Source organism: Haliaeetus leucocephalus, unplaced genomic scaffold (assembly GCF_000737465.1).
Source record: "Haliaeetus leucocephalus isolate CR32 unplaced genomic scaffold, Haliaeetus_leucocephalus-4.0 Scaffold339, whole genome shotgun sequence".
Taxonomy (NCBI): Eukaryota; Metazoa; Chordata; class Aves; order Accipitriformes; family Accipitridae; genus Haliaeetus; species Haliaeetus leucocephalus.
The window spans coordinates 11,887,922-11,905,920 of NW_010972775.1; the positions used below are offsets into that span (position 1 = coordinate 11,887,922).

Here is a 17,999-nt window from a genome sequence, read left to right on the forward strand (position 1 = left end):
TTTCCTAAAAGCAGATTCTGCCCATGAGAATGATTAGGATTGCTTTCTTGCCAGAAAGAAGTTATGTTCCAGAAAACTTTGCTTGGTGGGGATTTTGGTGAGAGACTCAAGTATTCTCAACCACTTAATTGAACATTTGGTTTTGCATTGACTATCCAAAAAGTAGTTACCGTATAAACAATTTCAGATCACTTGAAGGATACAGAATTCAGGCAGCAAACATCTGACTGACAGGTGTACATAAGAATTTGAATATATGAATTATTCAAGACGTTTCCATGAGTAACTCGAGTTCAGAATTGTATTTTTTGTTATCCACATCTATCAAAATAGAGTTTGTTGTTTGAAAATCTGTTTCAATGCATGTAACGACTCTGGACCCAGATACTGGCATTTACTGTTGCCTCAAAAAAATTATCTCCTGTACTCTACCAACATGCAAAATATCAGATTGCTCAAAATATGTAACATGTTATACGACAATTTAACCCTCCTGATTTAGGGTGCAATGTTAATACAAAACTGTATTTTACATTTCTAAAAATAGCTTATCAACATAAAACTGAGATTAGAGTATGTGCCAGTAAATATGCCATACCTGAATTTTGTGCTGGGCAGGGCTGACAAGGCTCCCCAAAGGCATAGTCAGTGCTGGCACAACAGCACTCCGATTTTGTAACTGCACCGGTTAATGGTCTCACACATTGTCCTCTCTTGTAGCCACCATAGCATGTACTTCGCATATGTGTATCTGAGGAAAGAAATCTCTCTTAATCCTGCCATAGCCAACTATACTGCCATAAGTATTAAATGTAGCTCGGGTGTCATAAACACTGTAAAAGAGCTGTCAAAACAAAACATCTTTCACCATTTCCCTATGCTTTTCACCCACCTATACCCTCACTCTACTCAGGACAGGAAATTCGTCTTCGTCATGTTCTTAAGAGTTCAGCCGTACAAACTAGTTACTGCATTTCATGACTTAACATGCATTAGTGAACTACTAGGGGAACAATCAATACTTAACCTTGAACTAGCAAGAAGCCACAGGGAAAAGAGACAAAGTCTCTGCCATGTGACAGGGACATTACTCACTTGTAACTTGACAGGCCCAGTGGCAGGATCTCAGAGGTAGAACCAAGTATACCTCAAAACTCCCCAAAAAACACAGTACTGTGTACTTTATTCTCAGAGTTTGATTTTAACAAGAAGTATTTTCTCTCCCCCTCCCAACCTTGTCAGTTGTCTCTGATTCATCAAAGCTAAAACCAGCACTGGTGCAACACCCTGAATTAAGCCCACTAAGGCCACACTAAAGCTTTTGTTTTCATTTTATACCTGAAGAAAGGTGGAATGAGAGAAAAACTTGCATAAGGAAAAGATCAAAAAATATGCTGCCATTAAAAAAAAAAAAAAAAAAAATCTTTCTTTGCTCTTGTAAAAAACAAAGAAGTCAGTAATGCTATTCCAGTGCACAAGATTTAAAATGTTTATCTTTTCAGGTCCAGGGGTGACATTCCTCACTTTTTAAAAACTGGCCCATAATGGCTGTCAGACGCATTAGAATTTTCAAATCAAAAACTTCGAACATCTTTCACTTGTAGAGAAAGTGGAAAAATTGATATGTCCTACTTTACAAAGAAGTGAAAGAGTAATTAAATTCTTAAGCTTAGTGACAAATGAAGAATTTTACATTGACAGAAACGGGGCAAATTCTCACCTACTCAAAACTGATACTGCACTACTCACTTCCAACAGCACTATGCTGTATAGTCTACCTGACCTTGTGATTTGGCCCACACATTTTTTCTCTTTAAATGCAAAGGAAAAGAAAAAAAAGAGCAAAATGGGCTATTACAGTAAATACCCCTGAGCTATTAGTATCCACTAATATATAACTACCACCCACCAATCCATGAAAAAACAGTTCATTCTACACTCAAACTTGATCTGTCCATCAGTCTAGCATTAATGCCTTAACATTGGTTAATTGTGACTTGCCACACATTAAACTTGTCTTACCAACACACACGCGTCCATCCAGTCCTACTGCAAGGCCAGGGAAGCATTCACATCTGAAAGAGCCATCAGTGTTCACACAGCGTCCGTTCATGCATATTCCAGCTGTCTCACACTCATCGATGTCTGTTGGAGAACAAAATGAGCTTTATTAGAAATTAAATTACATAGTGTTCAATGCCTGGCTGAAACTTGCATTTGTGCAGCTTATTTTCAATGTATCCTATAAAAAATATCAAGTGTAAATGGAAACTAGTTCAAGTAAAGGTTTTATTAGGAATAATGATAAATTCATTCTGTGACATGGAAGAAGAAAATGCAAAATTCAGGAGAAATAAACAGAACAAAACAATCTCACGCTCTCCTTGGAGAGCGAAAAGGGACTACATTTTCCTAACTTGTTCCCAAGAAGTAAGTATTCCTATTTAAGGGTCATTCAGGCAAAACGGAGGAAGGAGGAAACTGTGACTGCTAAGACAAAGGACGTCTGTAGTGTGTAACAGGGCATTCCCTTGCTGTGTTAACAGTTAGTTCATGCTCTAAGATATCAGTCCAGATAGCAAATGGAATCTTTCACCCCTGCTATGAGGTGTCTTCACAGGACCACCAAAGAATTTCCCTTCCTCCTGCTCCAGGTTCAGTTTTTGGAAGCATATCTGAATCTCCACAGTCAGACCCTACCCCACACGTAGCGTGTCTCTGGTGATCTGCATGACAATTGGCTTTTCCTATCAGATGCTCATTACGGCCCATTTTATAAACTTTCAATGGACAGACTGCACTTCAGTCTTGAAAGGAATTTGTTAATGATTTGAGCCCTAAGCAACAAGTTACCATCTTTGCCCAACAATAGTACATTGAACAATAAAGCCCTTAGCAATGAAATACGAGAAGGAAGCCCTACAATATTAGACTACCACAAAGGGATGTTAAATTAGCAAAAAAATTATATAGGCTGCATATCCTGTTAATAGTAAGATCATTCTCTAGACACAGAGACCATGCCATTATTTTATAAGTGATTAAGAAAAGGAGTGTTTAAAATATTGTTTGGAAGTATGTATAACCTTTATAAAATAATCACTTCATAACAACTCTCCATAATATATACAAGAGACAGTGTGTGTGACAATTTCCTTTTTTCTGACCTTAAAAGGGCAAATTGAGAGTGAAACACCTCTGTGTTTTACTTAGCTTGTGTTGTTTGGCATAAAACATGGCTTGTATGATCCAAGATTCCTTTTTCAAACTGCATTTTAAAATAGAAGTTATATTTAAAGTACATGGGCTCAATTCATTTCTGCTTCATCCTGCAAACTTTTGTTCTGTTTCAGACAAATCTTAAATGCTTTTCCCACTTTAAATTTAGTCCTTACTCAGTGTAAGTAAAAACAGTTGGGACTTCAAAACGCACCCATACTATTTAACAGTGCAGATAGTTATTTTGTTAGACAACACTGAACTCCTTTGACAGATACAAGTTCTCCTAAAAGGAAAAAAAAAAAAAATTAACTTTCTTTTTTTAAGGTTACTTACAGAAACAAAAATGCAAAGTTACTTTTTTTCCTTTTCCTGTAGTTCATTTTTAAAAAAAGATTTTGTAAGCTAGTAAGGGGTGAAACGTGCAATCCATTTTCTTTTGCACCAGTTTACAAATGTGTTGAAAATACTGTTATAGATGTTTTACAGAAAGGTGAAGTGGGTCACTTAGAATTGCGCAGATCAGCTCAAAACCTGGCTCCAGTAAAGATGGGGTAAAAAGCCTCTGCTTTTAGCAGGGCTGAGATTCCACCCAGCAAATCAACTGCACATGCAGGCATAAAGTCCAAATTTCTAACCTCGACAAGGCTCCGCTGCCTTCTGTGGTAAAAGTCGCCATCTGGACAACTTCAAAAATACTCGCTTTTCCGCTTTTGCCAGAGTACCTCATCCTGGTTCTGGAAAACCAACTAATGGACTCATTCTCCATGTCCAATGAGTTTTTGCCTTTTCTGCTTAGCTTGCTCAGTAGTGCCAGCTGGGCACACTAAGTCCTCTAATTTTAACCAGGAAAAATTTACTCAGACTACTAAACTGCCACTTTCAGTTGCCTTGCAATAGCTTTCAGTTTGGGGAATTTCTGTTTGGTCTAAAGACAAAACAATGTACGGAACAGAATTAATGCTTTAAACCTCTGCTTGCCTGATGTAAGTATTTCTGAAAAACCATCAGCAAAAGAAGCTAATGGTGAATAAGTTTACTATGTCTTGTATTACAGGGAATACACAAGACTATGGTGTAACATTCTTTTTTGGCATGTTACTTCATAAAGCCCGAGTGGAATTTTTTACCAGACAGCCAAGCACATGCCCTGTACTTATACTTAAATTCCAGTTTTATGGAACTAAGTGTCAATTACAGTATCCCCCATTTTGGGTTAGAAATTCTTCTTACTAGTTCAAAATTCAGCTTAGAGTGCATCAAATGAGATGTTTATAGGAGCAATGTGTTGCACACTGCAATTCTTATAATCCTTTGTTGATCCCCTAAAGAGTTTGGCATAAACACATGTTCAATTCCATATTAAAATTGCTCAGGCAGGTAGCCAATTTGCTGCAGAAATGTCATTTTGTGCATACACAAATTCCCAATATGCATGAGCACAGACTGCTTGTGCAAGCACGAGGTTAGAGTTTAAGCTTCTGTAAGATCTTAATGCATTCACTTCACAAACAAATTCAGGATATGCAGTGGGAACAATGAGTGTTTCAAAGGCTAACCATTCTGTAGGACAGAAGTTATTTACTCTGTACATGTGGTGTGTACAGAAAGGACTCAATAAGGATAAGCACTGAAATGTACAGGAAAAGACATTATTAAAGATCACTCTTTTAAACTTTTAATAACATGACTGGAGACATTTACCAGAGAGTTGTGCTCTCTGTAGCCACTACATTCCTGGGAATTATTTCATAATACTTTGGGCAAGTGGAAGAAAGGAGACAAACATGAAGTTGGGAAAAAGTGTAATTTGGGTGTCAAGGTCTCAAAATCTGTTTTGATTTTGACCCAATAGCAATTTTAACACGTAATGAATGTTTCCATGCTCATTCATAGAGAACAAGGCTTACTGTAAGTGTTGAAAAGCAGTGGGAGAAATCCTTCATATTACTATAAGATCTGTTCCAACTTTCAGTAGGATCAGTTGAGTTGCCTGCAATTTTGGATAATTTTCAAATATTCTTCCTTTGATGCACAGAAGTAACATTTCTCTAGGGCCAGAAACCCCTTTTTGGCTGTATCCATACTCCTGTTTAGCCAGGAGGCATGTAACAGAGGCTGTGAAGTTGAGTATCATTGGTTTTTAAGTAGTCTGAAGCAATTTACATACCATCTTCTTGGATGGCATTTCAGTGCACAGACTGATGTTAAAAAAAAAAAAAAAGGAAAGAAAGAAAGAAAGAAAAAATACCAAAAGATGCTCAAGGCAAAAATCAAGACGAGCATTTGGGCTGAGCTTGCATCAGTGAGTCACATCCCTGCTAACGACACAGAGAGCAGCCAGTGGTCTTTGAGAACATGACTGGCTGATGTGCCAAGGCCTGATGGGCATTGAGTTCTTCCCTGCCAAGTCAGAGACCAAGTCCTGCTGCCATCCCACACAAAAACCAGCTGGAAAATAAGCTTTAGCAAAGCACAGACATACACCTACCACTCGGAAAACAGGTAAGAATGGAAATAAAGCTGATTGCTCTAAGTGTGTGAAGGCTGCAGCCAACACAGCCAGTAGCTGTAAAGCTAAGGAGACACTTGTATGGATCGGCACATTTGTTCATTTGAGAAACTAAAGAACAATTCATTCTCCCAATCAAAACAACCCTATTACAAAGCAAGAATGGGGTCATCTCTCATTAGAAATACATGATTCCCGCACCTGAAGGCTGGGTAGCACTGTCCTGCATACCTAGTGCAAAAGTTATCAAATGCAAGAGAAGTTCCAGATGTTTTACCAGATTTATTGGCCTGGTTTGGATCTAAAGTCTAAGTCTAGACACCGCACAGTTCAGATCCAAGACTGCTACAGTGTTCAAGAAGCAACAGGATCCAAATTATTTCACCTTTCCTGTCACTAACTCTGAAACCCAAATTATTTATTCAAACATTTATTTTTGTTATTGGTCCACAACATGATGCTGCTGTGTAATCTAGTGTGACCTTTTTTTAAATTTGCCAAAGTGTAAGCAAGCACTTTTTCTGCCTTGATTCCAAGAGTTAAAAGATTTAAAATTTTTCAAAAGAAAATCTGTAAGCAACTTGGCCCAGCACTTGTTTATTCCTTATTCGGACTTCTGCTTTGTGCCTGTAAAACTTGCTGAAACATGAAGATTTCTACACATAAAACTTCCAGTTCCTGACAGGACTGAACAGAAAACTCTGATGACATAACTAGCAACCAGAACTCTGCAGTGTCTCCCACAGGGGCTATTGCTGAGCTAGTGCAGAAAATGGAAAAGACAATCTTGCTGTGGTGCTCATGTCTGCATCTTGGTCACATGGGGTGCTGGGCACTCCTCGGAGATGCCGAATTGACTAGGAACACCCAGGCAGGAATGGGAGAGAAATCCAAAGAAGGCAATAAGCCAGGATGTTTGGGTGGCCAAGGGCAGAAAACTTTAAAAGGCCAAACAAAAAGTGAGATATACTAGAGCCAAACTGCAGAAGACCTCATAGGCAAAAAAACCTGGAGTTTAACTAGGTCAGATCACAGAGTCCTTGATCAAAAAATATTTTCAACTCACTAGTTAGGGTGGTTGCTCATCACTGTGGAGAAGACTGAGTACTGTCTTGCACAGTGACAAATCATTCTAGCTGATTAAAAAAGCATATCTGATGAGAACTCTGCCCAGTATTTCTTGTCCCCAAGGATCACTATACGGAAATAAGGCGATTCTTGAAGCTACTAGAGGCACATAACTCACAAGCTTTGGGAACCCGTAATTTAGTGTGCTCACCTCTGCAATAGCGTCCATCAGATGCTAACTGGAACCCTGGTTTACAAATACATTTAAAACTGCCATCTTCATTGATGCACATCCCATTGAGGCACATGTTCCTTATGCTGCATTCATCCATATCTGAAAAGGTACATAAACATTATGAGCATTATGTCTATTAAGTAAAAGAACTCTTACTACTTCTATCCAAAAGATAAACCTTAATTTCTTTCTTAGTTGTCAGAGGTATATGATAATCAGAAACATATGATGAGACATACTGCACCGTCCTAGAGGATGTGTCAAAGCAATGACTTTGTTTTTTCATAATGAATCATTAACATACAAAGGTAGGTATCCAAAAAGAGCAAAGAGAATGAAAAACAGATGAGAATTGGACAGCTTAAGAACTGCCAGTTGGTAAAAACTGTAAAAAAGTGAGAAAGTTATGTAATTGAAGAGGGTTTGCAGTCCTGATGTACATAGAAGCTAGGTTAGAAACAGCCTCCTATTTGGAATGGTAAACACAACTTTATGTTACTAAGAACACCTGAAAGGGGAGGAGTGGGCATTTGTGTTTGGAGCGAAAACTTTTGTAACCTCCATTGGATGAGTCTGTTTATAATGTGGGAGAATTCCCAGCACTGTGCTCAAGAATGCATTCTGTGGGCACTGTCACCATCAACTTCGTTTTAAAATAAAACCTACCCCTTCCCTGGATTCAGCATGACAGATCACAGAGGAGGGAACTTACTAATCATAGCTTCATACTAGCATTATTCACCCTCTGACCTAATGGCATAGCATGAATGATTCAAAAACGAAAAGGTGGAGGTCCCAGACACTGCTATTCTGAATGCTGCACAGTTACTTACACAATGACAAAAACCAATAGGCAAGTACAGAGAATTCTGTGCTTGATTTGAGTAAGCTTTTATATCCTCTTAGTCTTTATTTCATCCTGGCACAAATGAAATGAGTTTTGGATGTTACATCCAAAAAAATTAGCACTATTTACCAGTTTCACCTGAAGGACTATACACAGTTACATTAAGGTATGGCACAATGCCATGGTCTTTACTGATTAGTGTGTGTGCACATGTATTCCTAAGAGCAAAACTCAATGCATTACAATGCCAGAGATGAAACTGTTTCATAAGTGGATGCAACAGACATTCTGGCAACATATGCAATGGAATTAAAAATGTTTTACCAGACTGCCGATGTCCTGGTTCTTATTACTATTAGCACATGGTATTTGGTGGGAAAGGAAGAAATCAGAATCGAGTTTTTTTCCAAAATACGTTAATTTCCAAATATATTTGGTCAATATAGTTCCATAATAACATATTTAAAAAGCAGCTTATAGTGCTAAACTGTATCTAAAAAAGAGTCAGGAAAAACAGAGTCTTAAAATGTCTGTCTCTACCAAGGATTAACAGAATCACTACTAGCACATAAAATCACTGGATTGTAATGACATTACAATATATTCAGAATCGTGCTATTTTCCTTAATATTGCAGCTGTCTTGGACAGAAATTACACTTCTAGACATGGTGTGTTTTCTTTTTACTTACAGGCTAAGTCAGACAAAAATAATTTATGATTTAAAAAAAAAAAATCGTGTATCTATCCCAACCAGGAATTTTGGCATTAAGTCTTTGAGCTGAATCACTGAGATAATATTCTGCCAAAAATGTTTCTAAGAACAGTGCTCGAAATTCCTTTAACGTATGAATAGATCATTGGGAACCCTCCCAAGGACCTTGGGAAGCATGATAAAGAACATTCTTCTTTTTCCCCTCTTTACTAAAGGTCTGGGAGGTAGGAACACATCAATTATGTTTACAAATTTTTCTTAAAACAGTTTTTATGGGTCAGACCAGACTGCATCTACATAAAACACATTGCTAGTCACCCAGTAAGATCTCATAAAGCATGCTGTTAAACACACAGTAAAATCAGGCAGCATGTGACTTGTGCTCTGTTTTAAAATGTACCACTCCCATCAAAGAAACTGCATTTTGCGATAGTGGTATGTGCTATTTCTCCTGCTGGACAGACATCCTGTTGAGGATTGCCAAGCCAAGGCTCCAGAACTGGCTGCAAAAGACAGTTTACTTGCCCTCCCAGATACAGCAAAAGGTATTTAGAAATTTGATTCCTTGTTTCCTCCCCCCCCTCCCCCCAAGGTCCTTTTCTTTTTCATTGACACGAATAACCTCTTGCAACTGTAATTACTGATATGGAATAAGTTCAGAAAAGCCTTACCTTCACAGTTTTTCCCATCAGCTGCCACTTGAAAGCCAGCATTACACACACAGTGAAAACTGCCATCTGTATTTATGCATCGTCCGTTATTACAGATACGACCATTCTGTAAACATTCGTCAATGTCTGAAAGCCAATCGAAAAGAAAAATAACATTTTGGGGTTTTTCTTTTTTATACTCAAGAGGAATTTTTCCCATTTCCCCTTCCCCTAGGTTTTTAACCCTACATGGAAACTATATTCACCTGAGAAATGATTTATTTTGATTTCCACAACCAAATGTTATGGGGGTGGAAAATGTTCATCAGCTTGAAATTTCAAGTTGCTGTGGAAGAATTTCAGTGAACACTACTCTGCAGCTTGCTCAAGCAAGAATCAGACCCTCTGAATTGTTTTTTTTCATTTTTGTTCATCATGAAAATATTTTTACTTAAGTTTAACTTACCAATAGCTAACTACTGAAGGAAAGACAGGGGAAGCTTGTTTTTTGCTGCTGCTTTGTAAGATAACAGGAAAGTTCGAGACTTTCCCACCTCAGAAGATATTTCTCCTGCTTATTTTATATTTGAAACATCAGCTCTTCATTTCCCTCTCTCTGCAGGAGGTGCTTGGCAAGTGCTTTGGAGGACCTGAATAGTGATATCACACAAGGCTGGCAGCTCTCCCTCTCCTCCAAACGAGGGGAGAGGAGATGCTGAGACAGACTGTCTAGACATTTTTCAGATTGCTCAGTGTTCTCCATCAAGGCCTGGACCATCTCCCAGAGATTCCTGCACACAGGGGACTCTGCTCAGAGAGATCTCAATCAGCCCATGCAGACCTATCTATCCTGCAACAATGCTGCCTTCCCAAATATCCTGGGGGTGCCCTTCCCCAGGCCCTCTCCGTAGAAGTGCATTGCTGTGCTTCAGGAAGAAGCGGAGCACAGGGTGTCCTCCCAAATGCCTCTGCTCTCTAGACACCTATCTAAGGGGGAACTGATGCCTCTCAAAATCGTGAGCCTATATTTGCCTTCCTAGCAGCATGGTAGTTCTGGGAAGCTGCTAAGAAATCCCTGAAAATAACTGTTTTGCAAGCAAGCAACCAGGCTGGCAGAGACAAGAGCTGCTTGAGTGACAGGTCAGTGCAGTGGCAGCCTGCAGACCTCTTGACTTCCAGCAAAAGCGTACAGGCTTGATAACCCTCCCCTCATTTGATAAATAAGCATCAGCGATCAGAAACGCATAAAAGTGAGTCTTCTCTCTGCTCAGTCCCTTTCCCCCATTTTTGTGGCACTCGGTTGTACCTGAGCCTGGTTTCAGCTACTCCACCAGCTTTCTTCCTTAGGACAGGCAGAAATGCTACAGCATCTCAAGATTTTTCTAGCCTTTTACTTTTTAAAAGAGTTCATTAGGATTTGTACTTTTATGCATCTGATGCCCTCTAAATCATGGTGCAGAAAATTAACACAGAATCTCATTGTTCTTTACATATACACAGCTGACTAGAGACCCACCACTAGCTTATGTTACATTTCTAATTTTCAAATTATGAAATAACATTGTGGATTTTTTTTTCCCCCCCCCCCCCGCCCTGAGAAACTTGCAAAAATCAAAGCTCCCCTCTCACTGAAATGTCCATAATTGTTGCCATCTCCATGGAAGTTCTGACCTCCACCTCACAGAAATGTCAGGTAGATTATAGTAAGCACTTACGTATTAAAGCTTCAACTCCCATACATTCATAGCTAATCATTTAAATTTTTGCCTTTTTTTGAGGTCCATTTTACATCCCCTCTTTTGCAATTGAAAAGCATTTCTTGTTTTGGTCACTAATCATAATTTTACAACCTTATTCATCTATGTCTCCAATTAACATATTCATTCAGCCAAATGCCTACTAAAATTATAAGGGATCCTAATAACGGTTGAATCAGTAGCTTGCGATACAGACTGCAAAGTTTAATCAGTCACCTATCAGACTCATCATGCAGAAAAAAACCCTCCCCTGGAACCTCAGAGCAAGGAATAGATAAACATCTGGTCATTATGGAGACTTCATTTTTCAAGAATGGACGTAAGGAATACATTTGCAAAACCGTATCGGCACAGACACATTTGTCTATGCAAAAAATAAAACCTCAACATACAAAGTAGTCATGCGAAGTAATTTTACAGCAAATGCTGACTTTGGCAGGCACCGGTGCTATATGCATATTTTGCCAAATGCACCCCACTAGCTTTTTTCTTTTCCTAAACTGGTCCTAAAACTTCCCTCAGAAAACAAAGATTCTGCACATCGTAGCATTTTCTGAACTGCCTGTCAAGCAAGCACAGTTCCCATAGACTGCAAAGGAACTGCTAAGTGACCACACTTTAATGCCATTAAGCTACTGGGCTTCTGACAACCATGTGTTTGTGTAATGAATCAGTCAAATTAAAAGCGTGTGACAAAAATGACTCATGAGTAAATTCATCACTGCTGAGACTCCACTTCAGCACTCCTTCACCACTAGTCAGCTGAACTATGAAGATGCTTCCACAACATGGCTGTTTGGCAGCAATTAGGTCAAATACTCCCAGCAACATGCAGCAGTGGTGCTGGCTCTGCATGTCCTCCTGGACTGGAGTAAGCTTCTGTACCACAAATACCTTTCTGATTCACAAAGGGAAGAAAAAAAAAATTTGCACACTAATACAGATAGCTTTCTTCTGGCTTTTTAGAAACTCTCTGCTTCAGAATGAATGCATGCTCAAGGAACCCTCCTCTTAGTGCAGAAAGCAAAATATGAAGACAAGCTGGGCCTCTGAGCATTCAACATCCTGTTTCATTTAGATGCTTCACTTCTTACGGAATATCAAAGTAGTCATTCATTCTCCTGCCAGAAGTTTCTCATTATGACTTAACTATAAAGGATTGCATCCACCTTTACAGTCAAATTCCCCCACCCCCGGACAGTTTGGGAGCCACAGAACCCTGACAGAGGGCTGACCACTGAGGAGCTACACATTCCTCACTCCCACAGGAAGACAGGATGAAGAACATTGGGACTACTGTTGAGCCTGGTCTTCAAAACACCAATAATGGGGATTCTACAGCTTCCCCACCTAGACCTTCCCAGTGCTTCACTACTTTTCCATACCTTATTTAAGTTTTCCTTGCTGTAATTTATGTTTAGTTCTTTCTCTGACAGCAGGCAGGGACAACACATGGGTACTGTACTACTATATTTACCCAGTGAAAGACTTATCTTTCCCCTCACCTCTCTTAGTCTTTTAACAGTAATACGTGAAGGGTTTCTCCAAAGAAATAGGTAAAGGGTTTCTCCAAAGAAATAGGTAAAGGGTTTCTCCAAAGAAATAGGTAAAGGGTTTCTCCAAAGAAGGGATGTTTAACTCTCCTTGAGATCCTCAATAAGCAAAAGAAAAATGTCTTAATAGTTTGAAAAACAAAAACAACAACCAAAAAGAAAATATGACTCTTCCACTTCAAAGCCATGAATGGTGCCAAGATACTTTCAGCACAAGACAAAATGTCTTTCTTCAAAACCCAGTTTGTGAGCAGCCAGCTCAGGCAGGATAATAATTTTTACTGCCATATCTGATTTATTTTTTTAACCCCCCCCTCATATTTAACACATGTTAAATTCTGCTTAAAAACTGTTTTCCCTTCTGGGACTTATACAATAGTACAGATATGACTGTAAAACCATAATTTACCTCGGCACTCTGTTCTAGTTGGCGTGCTCTGATATCCTATACGACACTGGCATATGTAGGATCCCTGGGTGTTCACACAGTCTCCACTGATGCATGGATTCTTTTCACATTCATCAACATCTGGGGAACACAGACAATGTATTTTTATTAAGACAATGGTTGAAAGTTATTCAGGTCTGTAGGGGTATTCTATTGTTTTGTAGCTGGAGAAATAGTGTGCTTCAATCTGAAAGGAAAGGGACACCACTGAATTCACAGTAAAAGGAACCCATGTTCTAAGCTAAGCAGGAGCTGGGAAAAAGGAGTACTCAAGAAGACAAGATACTGCATGTGCGAGAGGTAGAGGCCTTAATCTCACACCTCCTCATTCCCAGACCCACTGGAGAGACAGATAGTGACAGAAGCAAAATCTTGCCTGTAAGAGACAGCTAATCATTGCTCCTATCGTCAAGGTCTGGCCGAGTTCCAAAATTAAAGGGCTCAAGAGCCCAACAAGATACTCCTGATGAGCTGAAAAAGGACTTGTAAATCTTACTAAGCCTGAGATCATGACTGCCTTTTTTTTTTTTTTAACAATAGGTCATTTGCATACTCAAAGAGCTGGTAGCATTTTAAAGAGGTCATTTTGAATCACTAATAAGTACACTATAGTCAAAGGTTAGTAAAATAAGAAATCCTTACTTCTGTATAATTTTGTGGCAAGTTACAAGTTTTGTTAAATACTGTCTGAAAGGCAAAACTGCTGTAAAAATAAGTTTGCAGTTGAAAGCAATTAGTTCTTGGAAGTCTATTTACTTGGGTTTTTTTTGGAGGGGGGGTTGTTTTATTTAAGACCTCAGAGTTATTACGTTGTGTGGAAAAGAATTTTTTTTTTCTTTAAAACAAAATTCCCCTCTGTGATTTACAGCAGAAAACCACATACCAATGCATTCCCCTCTAACATCCAGTTGGAATCCTTTGTTGCACTCGCAGCGGTAGCTCCCAGGAGTGGGAATGCAGCGCCCATTGAGGCAGAGATGTCGGAACAGTTGGCAATAGTCAGTGAAGTTCACCGGCAAAATCACTGAAATAACAGAGTTGGAAAAATATTTTAATAGTGCATCATAATCATTTTTTGTAATCTGCAACTTGTGCAGCATTTTCCGTTAAAAGTCAACATTTACCTTCCATCATAATGTGAATTACATAGTAAAATCAGCATTGGGAGAGAGAAAATGGCACTTTGACTCTTACAGATTTGTCCGAAAACAGCTAGCAACCACTGATTTTTTCACTGTGGCAAGTCTGATCCTGTTTTCCTCTTTTGCAGGACAAAAAAGGACCGAGCTTGCTCATACCTAGTGGTAAAGTAGGTACGCAGCACTGCAGGGACTCTACTAAAAGCTTACAGCAGTAAAGAGCAGTCAGACTGATTCAGTTATCTGCATTTTCACAGATAGCACAGTGAGAGGAGGGCAGGGATAAGCCTGGAAGGTATGCCTGTATGGTCTTTGGCAGGCAGACATGAGCTGGCTGTGTCTGTGCTCCCAGCTGACCAGAAGCCATGCAGCTACATCAGTGCAGTGTCAGGCCTGAGTTAACATACTTTGCCTCTTAGGCTTATTAGCTCAGCTTGGTGCTGAACCAAGACTAAATAGTTTCAGCTGGTGCCAGCTGCACAGAGTATGGGTGAATTGAGCTTGTGTTTACTTGCAAAAGAGTATGTGGCTATGCCAAACAACTTCAGGTGGCACATGCCTACTGCAGACTACATGGGCATGTAGTAAATTCCCTGAGCAAGGGGCAGAATAAAGAATATATTGGTATTCTGCTCTGGCTTCTTCCTTGCTCTACAGAAACCTAACCTATCCATGTCTATCACTGAAAAAGTTCTTTCTTCATGTTGGGTCAGCCTCAGTGTCCAGCAAACTAGTATTTTTATTGGTACATTTCCTACCTGGCCAAGCGAGAGTGAGGAAAACAACCTGAAAGAAGCTGCTTTCTCCCAGCCAAGCTCTTTAATGTAACTATCACAACCTAGTCAAAGAACTATTCACGTTCCTCAATGTTGACATGCAAAGCTCACAATAGCCTTAAAATAACAGTAGTGTAACTACTACAATACATGGGCCTCAGTACAGACAGTGAGGACGTAATTTTTTAATCCTGTCTTAACAGGGAAATCACTACCAATGAAGTACACTTGCTGTAAGATACATGGTAACCAGGCTATGATTAGAAGGATGTCCACAGACTATACATCCACATAAAGTAAACAAAAGATACCACCAGCTGATGGTAGCACGTTGCTCCTGAGAAATGCATGTTTTCAACACAGCTAAATGCAAATGGTGCAGGGAAAGGTTATTATTTCTTTCTTACCATGAGGTGGTGGAGCCCGAGATGGATAGACGATTTCTGGCTGTTGAGGAGGGTAAACACCAGGAAGGAGTGGTGGAGGCATGACATCAGGACGGCCTGGAGGAAGGTCCGGTCTCGCTGGCAGCAGAGCAGCTACTGTGCACAATTTGCGATACTCATCTGAAACATGAAAATATGAATGCTGTCTTAGACTCTTCTAGCCTTTCCATTTAATCCAAATCTCCCCCTTTTTGCAGCGTTTCAGATTAGCAATAACAAACCTTAAATAATCTGGAAAATCTGAGCCTATACATTTTATTCATAGTAACAAGCTTTGTTCCGTGAATTGAGTCATTAATCCACAGGAGGGTATCAATACTTCTCAGAAGGCTGCTAGTAAACAGATAACGTAACTGACATTCTGGATGTGAAATTGAACAGTAAGGTGGGAACCTGATCTTAATCTACTTAGTCTTCTTTCAGGCAAAATCTTTGATGAGCTCAGTGGGAAGTTTACCTAAAGAAGGACTTTTGGACATGATCCCAAGTTAATTTAACACAAAGCTTGCCACAGAGTTAGAAGAACACTGAACACGGAAAAAAGCCCAGTTTCAACTGGATTTCTTAAAAGTTAACCTCCTAAAACAAAGAAATATAAATACAAGCAATGAGGCAAAACCAATTAGAGAATGAATACACTAATACTATTTCCCTATGAAAATGAAGTTTGCTAATAAAAGCAGAAACCAAAACGAGGTGCAGTCTAAGGGGCGCAGACAAAGAGAAACTGAGTCAGATCCACACCAAGTTTATCCTTTTCCAGATGACGGGAAAATGATCTATTTTGCTGTAAGCACAGTCTACGCTGAGTGTTATGCATTCTCCTATTGTTTATCTCTATTAGTGGCATCTGCCCTACTGCCCCACTTTTCCTCCTGTCCCCGACTCTTTTGTCTTTGGGAAGTGTGGGTTTGGAACTCACAATCCAAAGAATGCATGCAGAGTATCACAATTAAAGACCACATTTCCAGCTGACCTAATTCATGTCCACAATTCATGTGTACACAAATAACTATTTGTGTAGTCAGTATCTTTGAACTTCAAAATTTTAAAGTTTATGGCACAATAGGGAAGAGGAATTATATAATGAAAACAAAATGCTACAGAGATGCATGAATTCCTGAAACAATATAAAAAATGAGAACTGAAGAATAAATGCAGTGTTGGAAGAACTAAGCTGGGTATTTCAGCCTTCAACACGTCTATCTCACTTCTATTTCCACCTGTAAAACACATTAGAAGCTCTTCCCGAATCACAGAGGATTTGTTAAATAAACATGGTAGCCTGACGTTCTGCTTTTCCTGCTTTTTTTCTGATCTTTGCATTTACTTTAATGCTTTTAAGTGATCAGTTTGTTTCATGTGTCACTGGATTTCCTTCTATTGTTCCTTAGAGTGATTTTAATCTTTAAATCATTCCCAAGAAGATTTTATTGTATTATGTACTGTATTTTGTTTATTTGGTTTTTTTTCTTAGCTTTCTATTTTGCCTGTTCATATGTAACCTGAATCTACTCTCAATCAGTGGTCTACCTGTGATAAAATAGAGACATTCAGAAGAAACACTGTCTGTGTATGTACATCCACAAATTCCAACATGCAAATATTTGCTAATGACAGTGGTTTTAATAGCCAATTCTCTAATCACACATTCTCTACAACCCACTGATCAGTCTTTGTGAAAGAAACAATACTGTATTTCTTTTTTACTCTAGATTGGTAATACCCAATTATCCAAAGCCAATGCACCAGGAGCCTAGGCCTTCCATGCAAAAAAAAGTCACAGCCTTAGGGCTGCCCATTGGTTGAATGGAATTAGCACACATGAAGTGACTGCTAAGGCGAGAATTGAGCACACATGGCTGGATGCCTGAGATACCACTTCTAAAGTATTTATAGTGTCAATGGTAAACCTTGCCATTCCACATGAACAATTATTGCTGTGTTATGCAAAGAAATACAGTGCAAGCCTTTTTTATTGCAACTTTAATCTCCATGTATAATTTCTAGCAATAAACAGCCTATTTTATAGTAACATCTGGGTCTGCTGCCCACAATTGAAAATGCAACCACTTGGTTACATTATGCAGCTAGTGCTCCACTTTATATTGCAGTAAATTTCCATTTCAGAGTTAGAGAGACTTTGGGCCACTGACAGCTCTAAATTCCTCATCTTGCTTTCTCAGGATACATTAAGGAATAACTGAACTTGATTAAATAATGACAGCAATACATGTAAGGCCTTTCAAAGAATTTCAAAGCACTTTGAAAAGAGTAATTTATAGTCTCAATTTATGTCCCAAGTCAGGGCAGGGGGAAGAAAAAAGTGGCATGTAACTATGATCTGGAAGACCTTGCATGAATTTATGAGTCAGGAAGTCCTGGGTTCTAGCACCTTCTCCACCACGTCTCAGTCTGTGGCCTTGGCCAAATTACTTCACTTTTCCACCCAGTTTATTCACCAGTTAGATATGAATAATTAGAAAGTAAGTAAAGAAAACAGCAACTGTGTTAAGATTGAAAGCTTTCTCCTTGTCCTCCTATTTCAGACAAGCATCAATAGATTACACTATTTTGTTAGCATTGTTCTAGCCAGTCTTGGACATTTAACGTGTTTAAATATTAATAATGAGATC

The 17,999-nt window shown here is 39.1% G+C and overlaps 1 protein-coding gene across 1 annotated transcript in view; it reads right to left on the reverse strand.

The window, feature by feature from the left end:
- FBN1 (fibrillin 1) overlaps positions 1–17,999 on the reverse strand; it is a 144,005-nt gene that overhangs the window by 72,575 nt on the left and 53,431 nt on the right. Inside the window, exons 9-15 of the mRNA XM_010571868.1 lie at positions 15,325–15,483; positions 13,886–14,026; positions 12,964–13,083; positions 9,266–9,391; positions 7,011–7,133; positions 2,023–2,145; positions 599–751 (exon numbers count right to left, since the gene is read on the reverse strand). Of these exons, the coding sequence (XP_010570170.1) occupies positions 599–751; positions 2,023–2,145; positions 7,011–7,133; positions 9,266–9,391; positions 12,964–13,083; positions 13,886–14,026; positions 15,325–15,483 (945 nt within the window). The remainder of the gene's footprint in view (positions 1–598; positions 752–2,022; positions 2,146–7,010; positions 7,134–9,265; positions 9,392–12,963; positions 13,084–13,885; positions 14,027–15,324; positions 15,484–17,999) is intronic.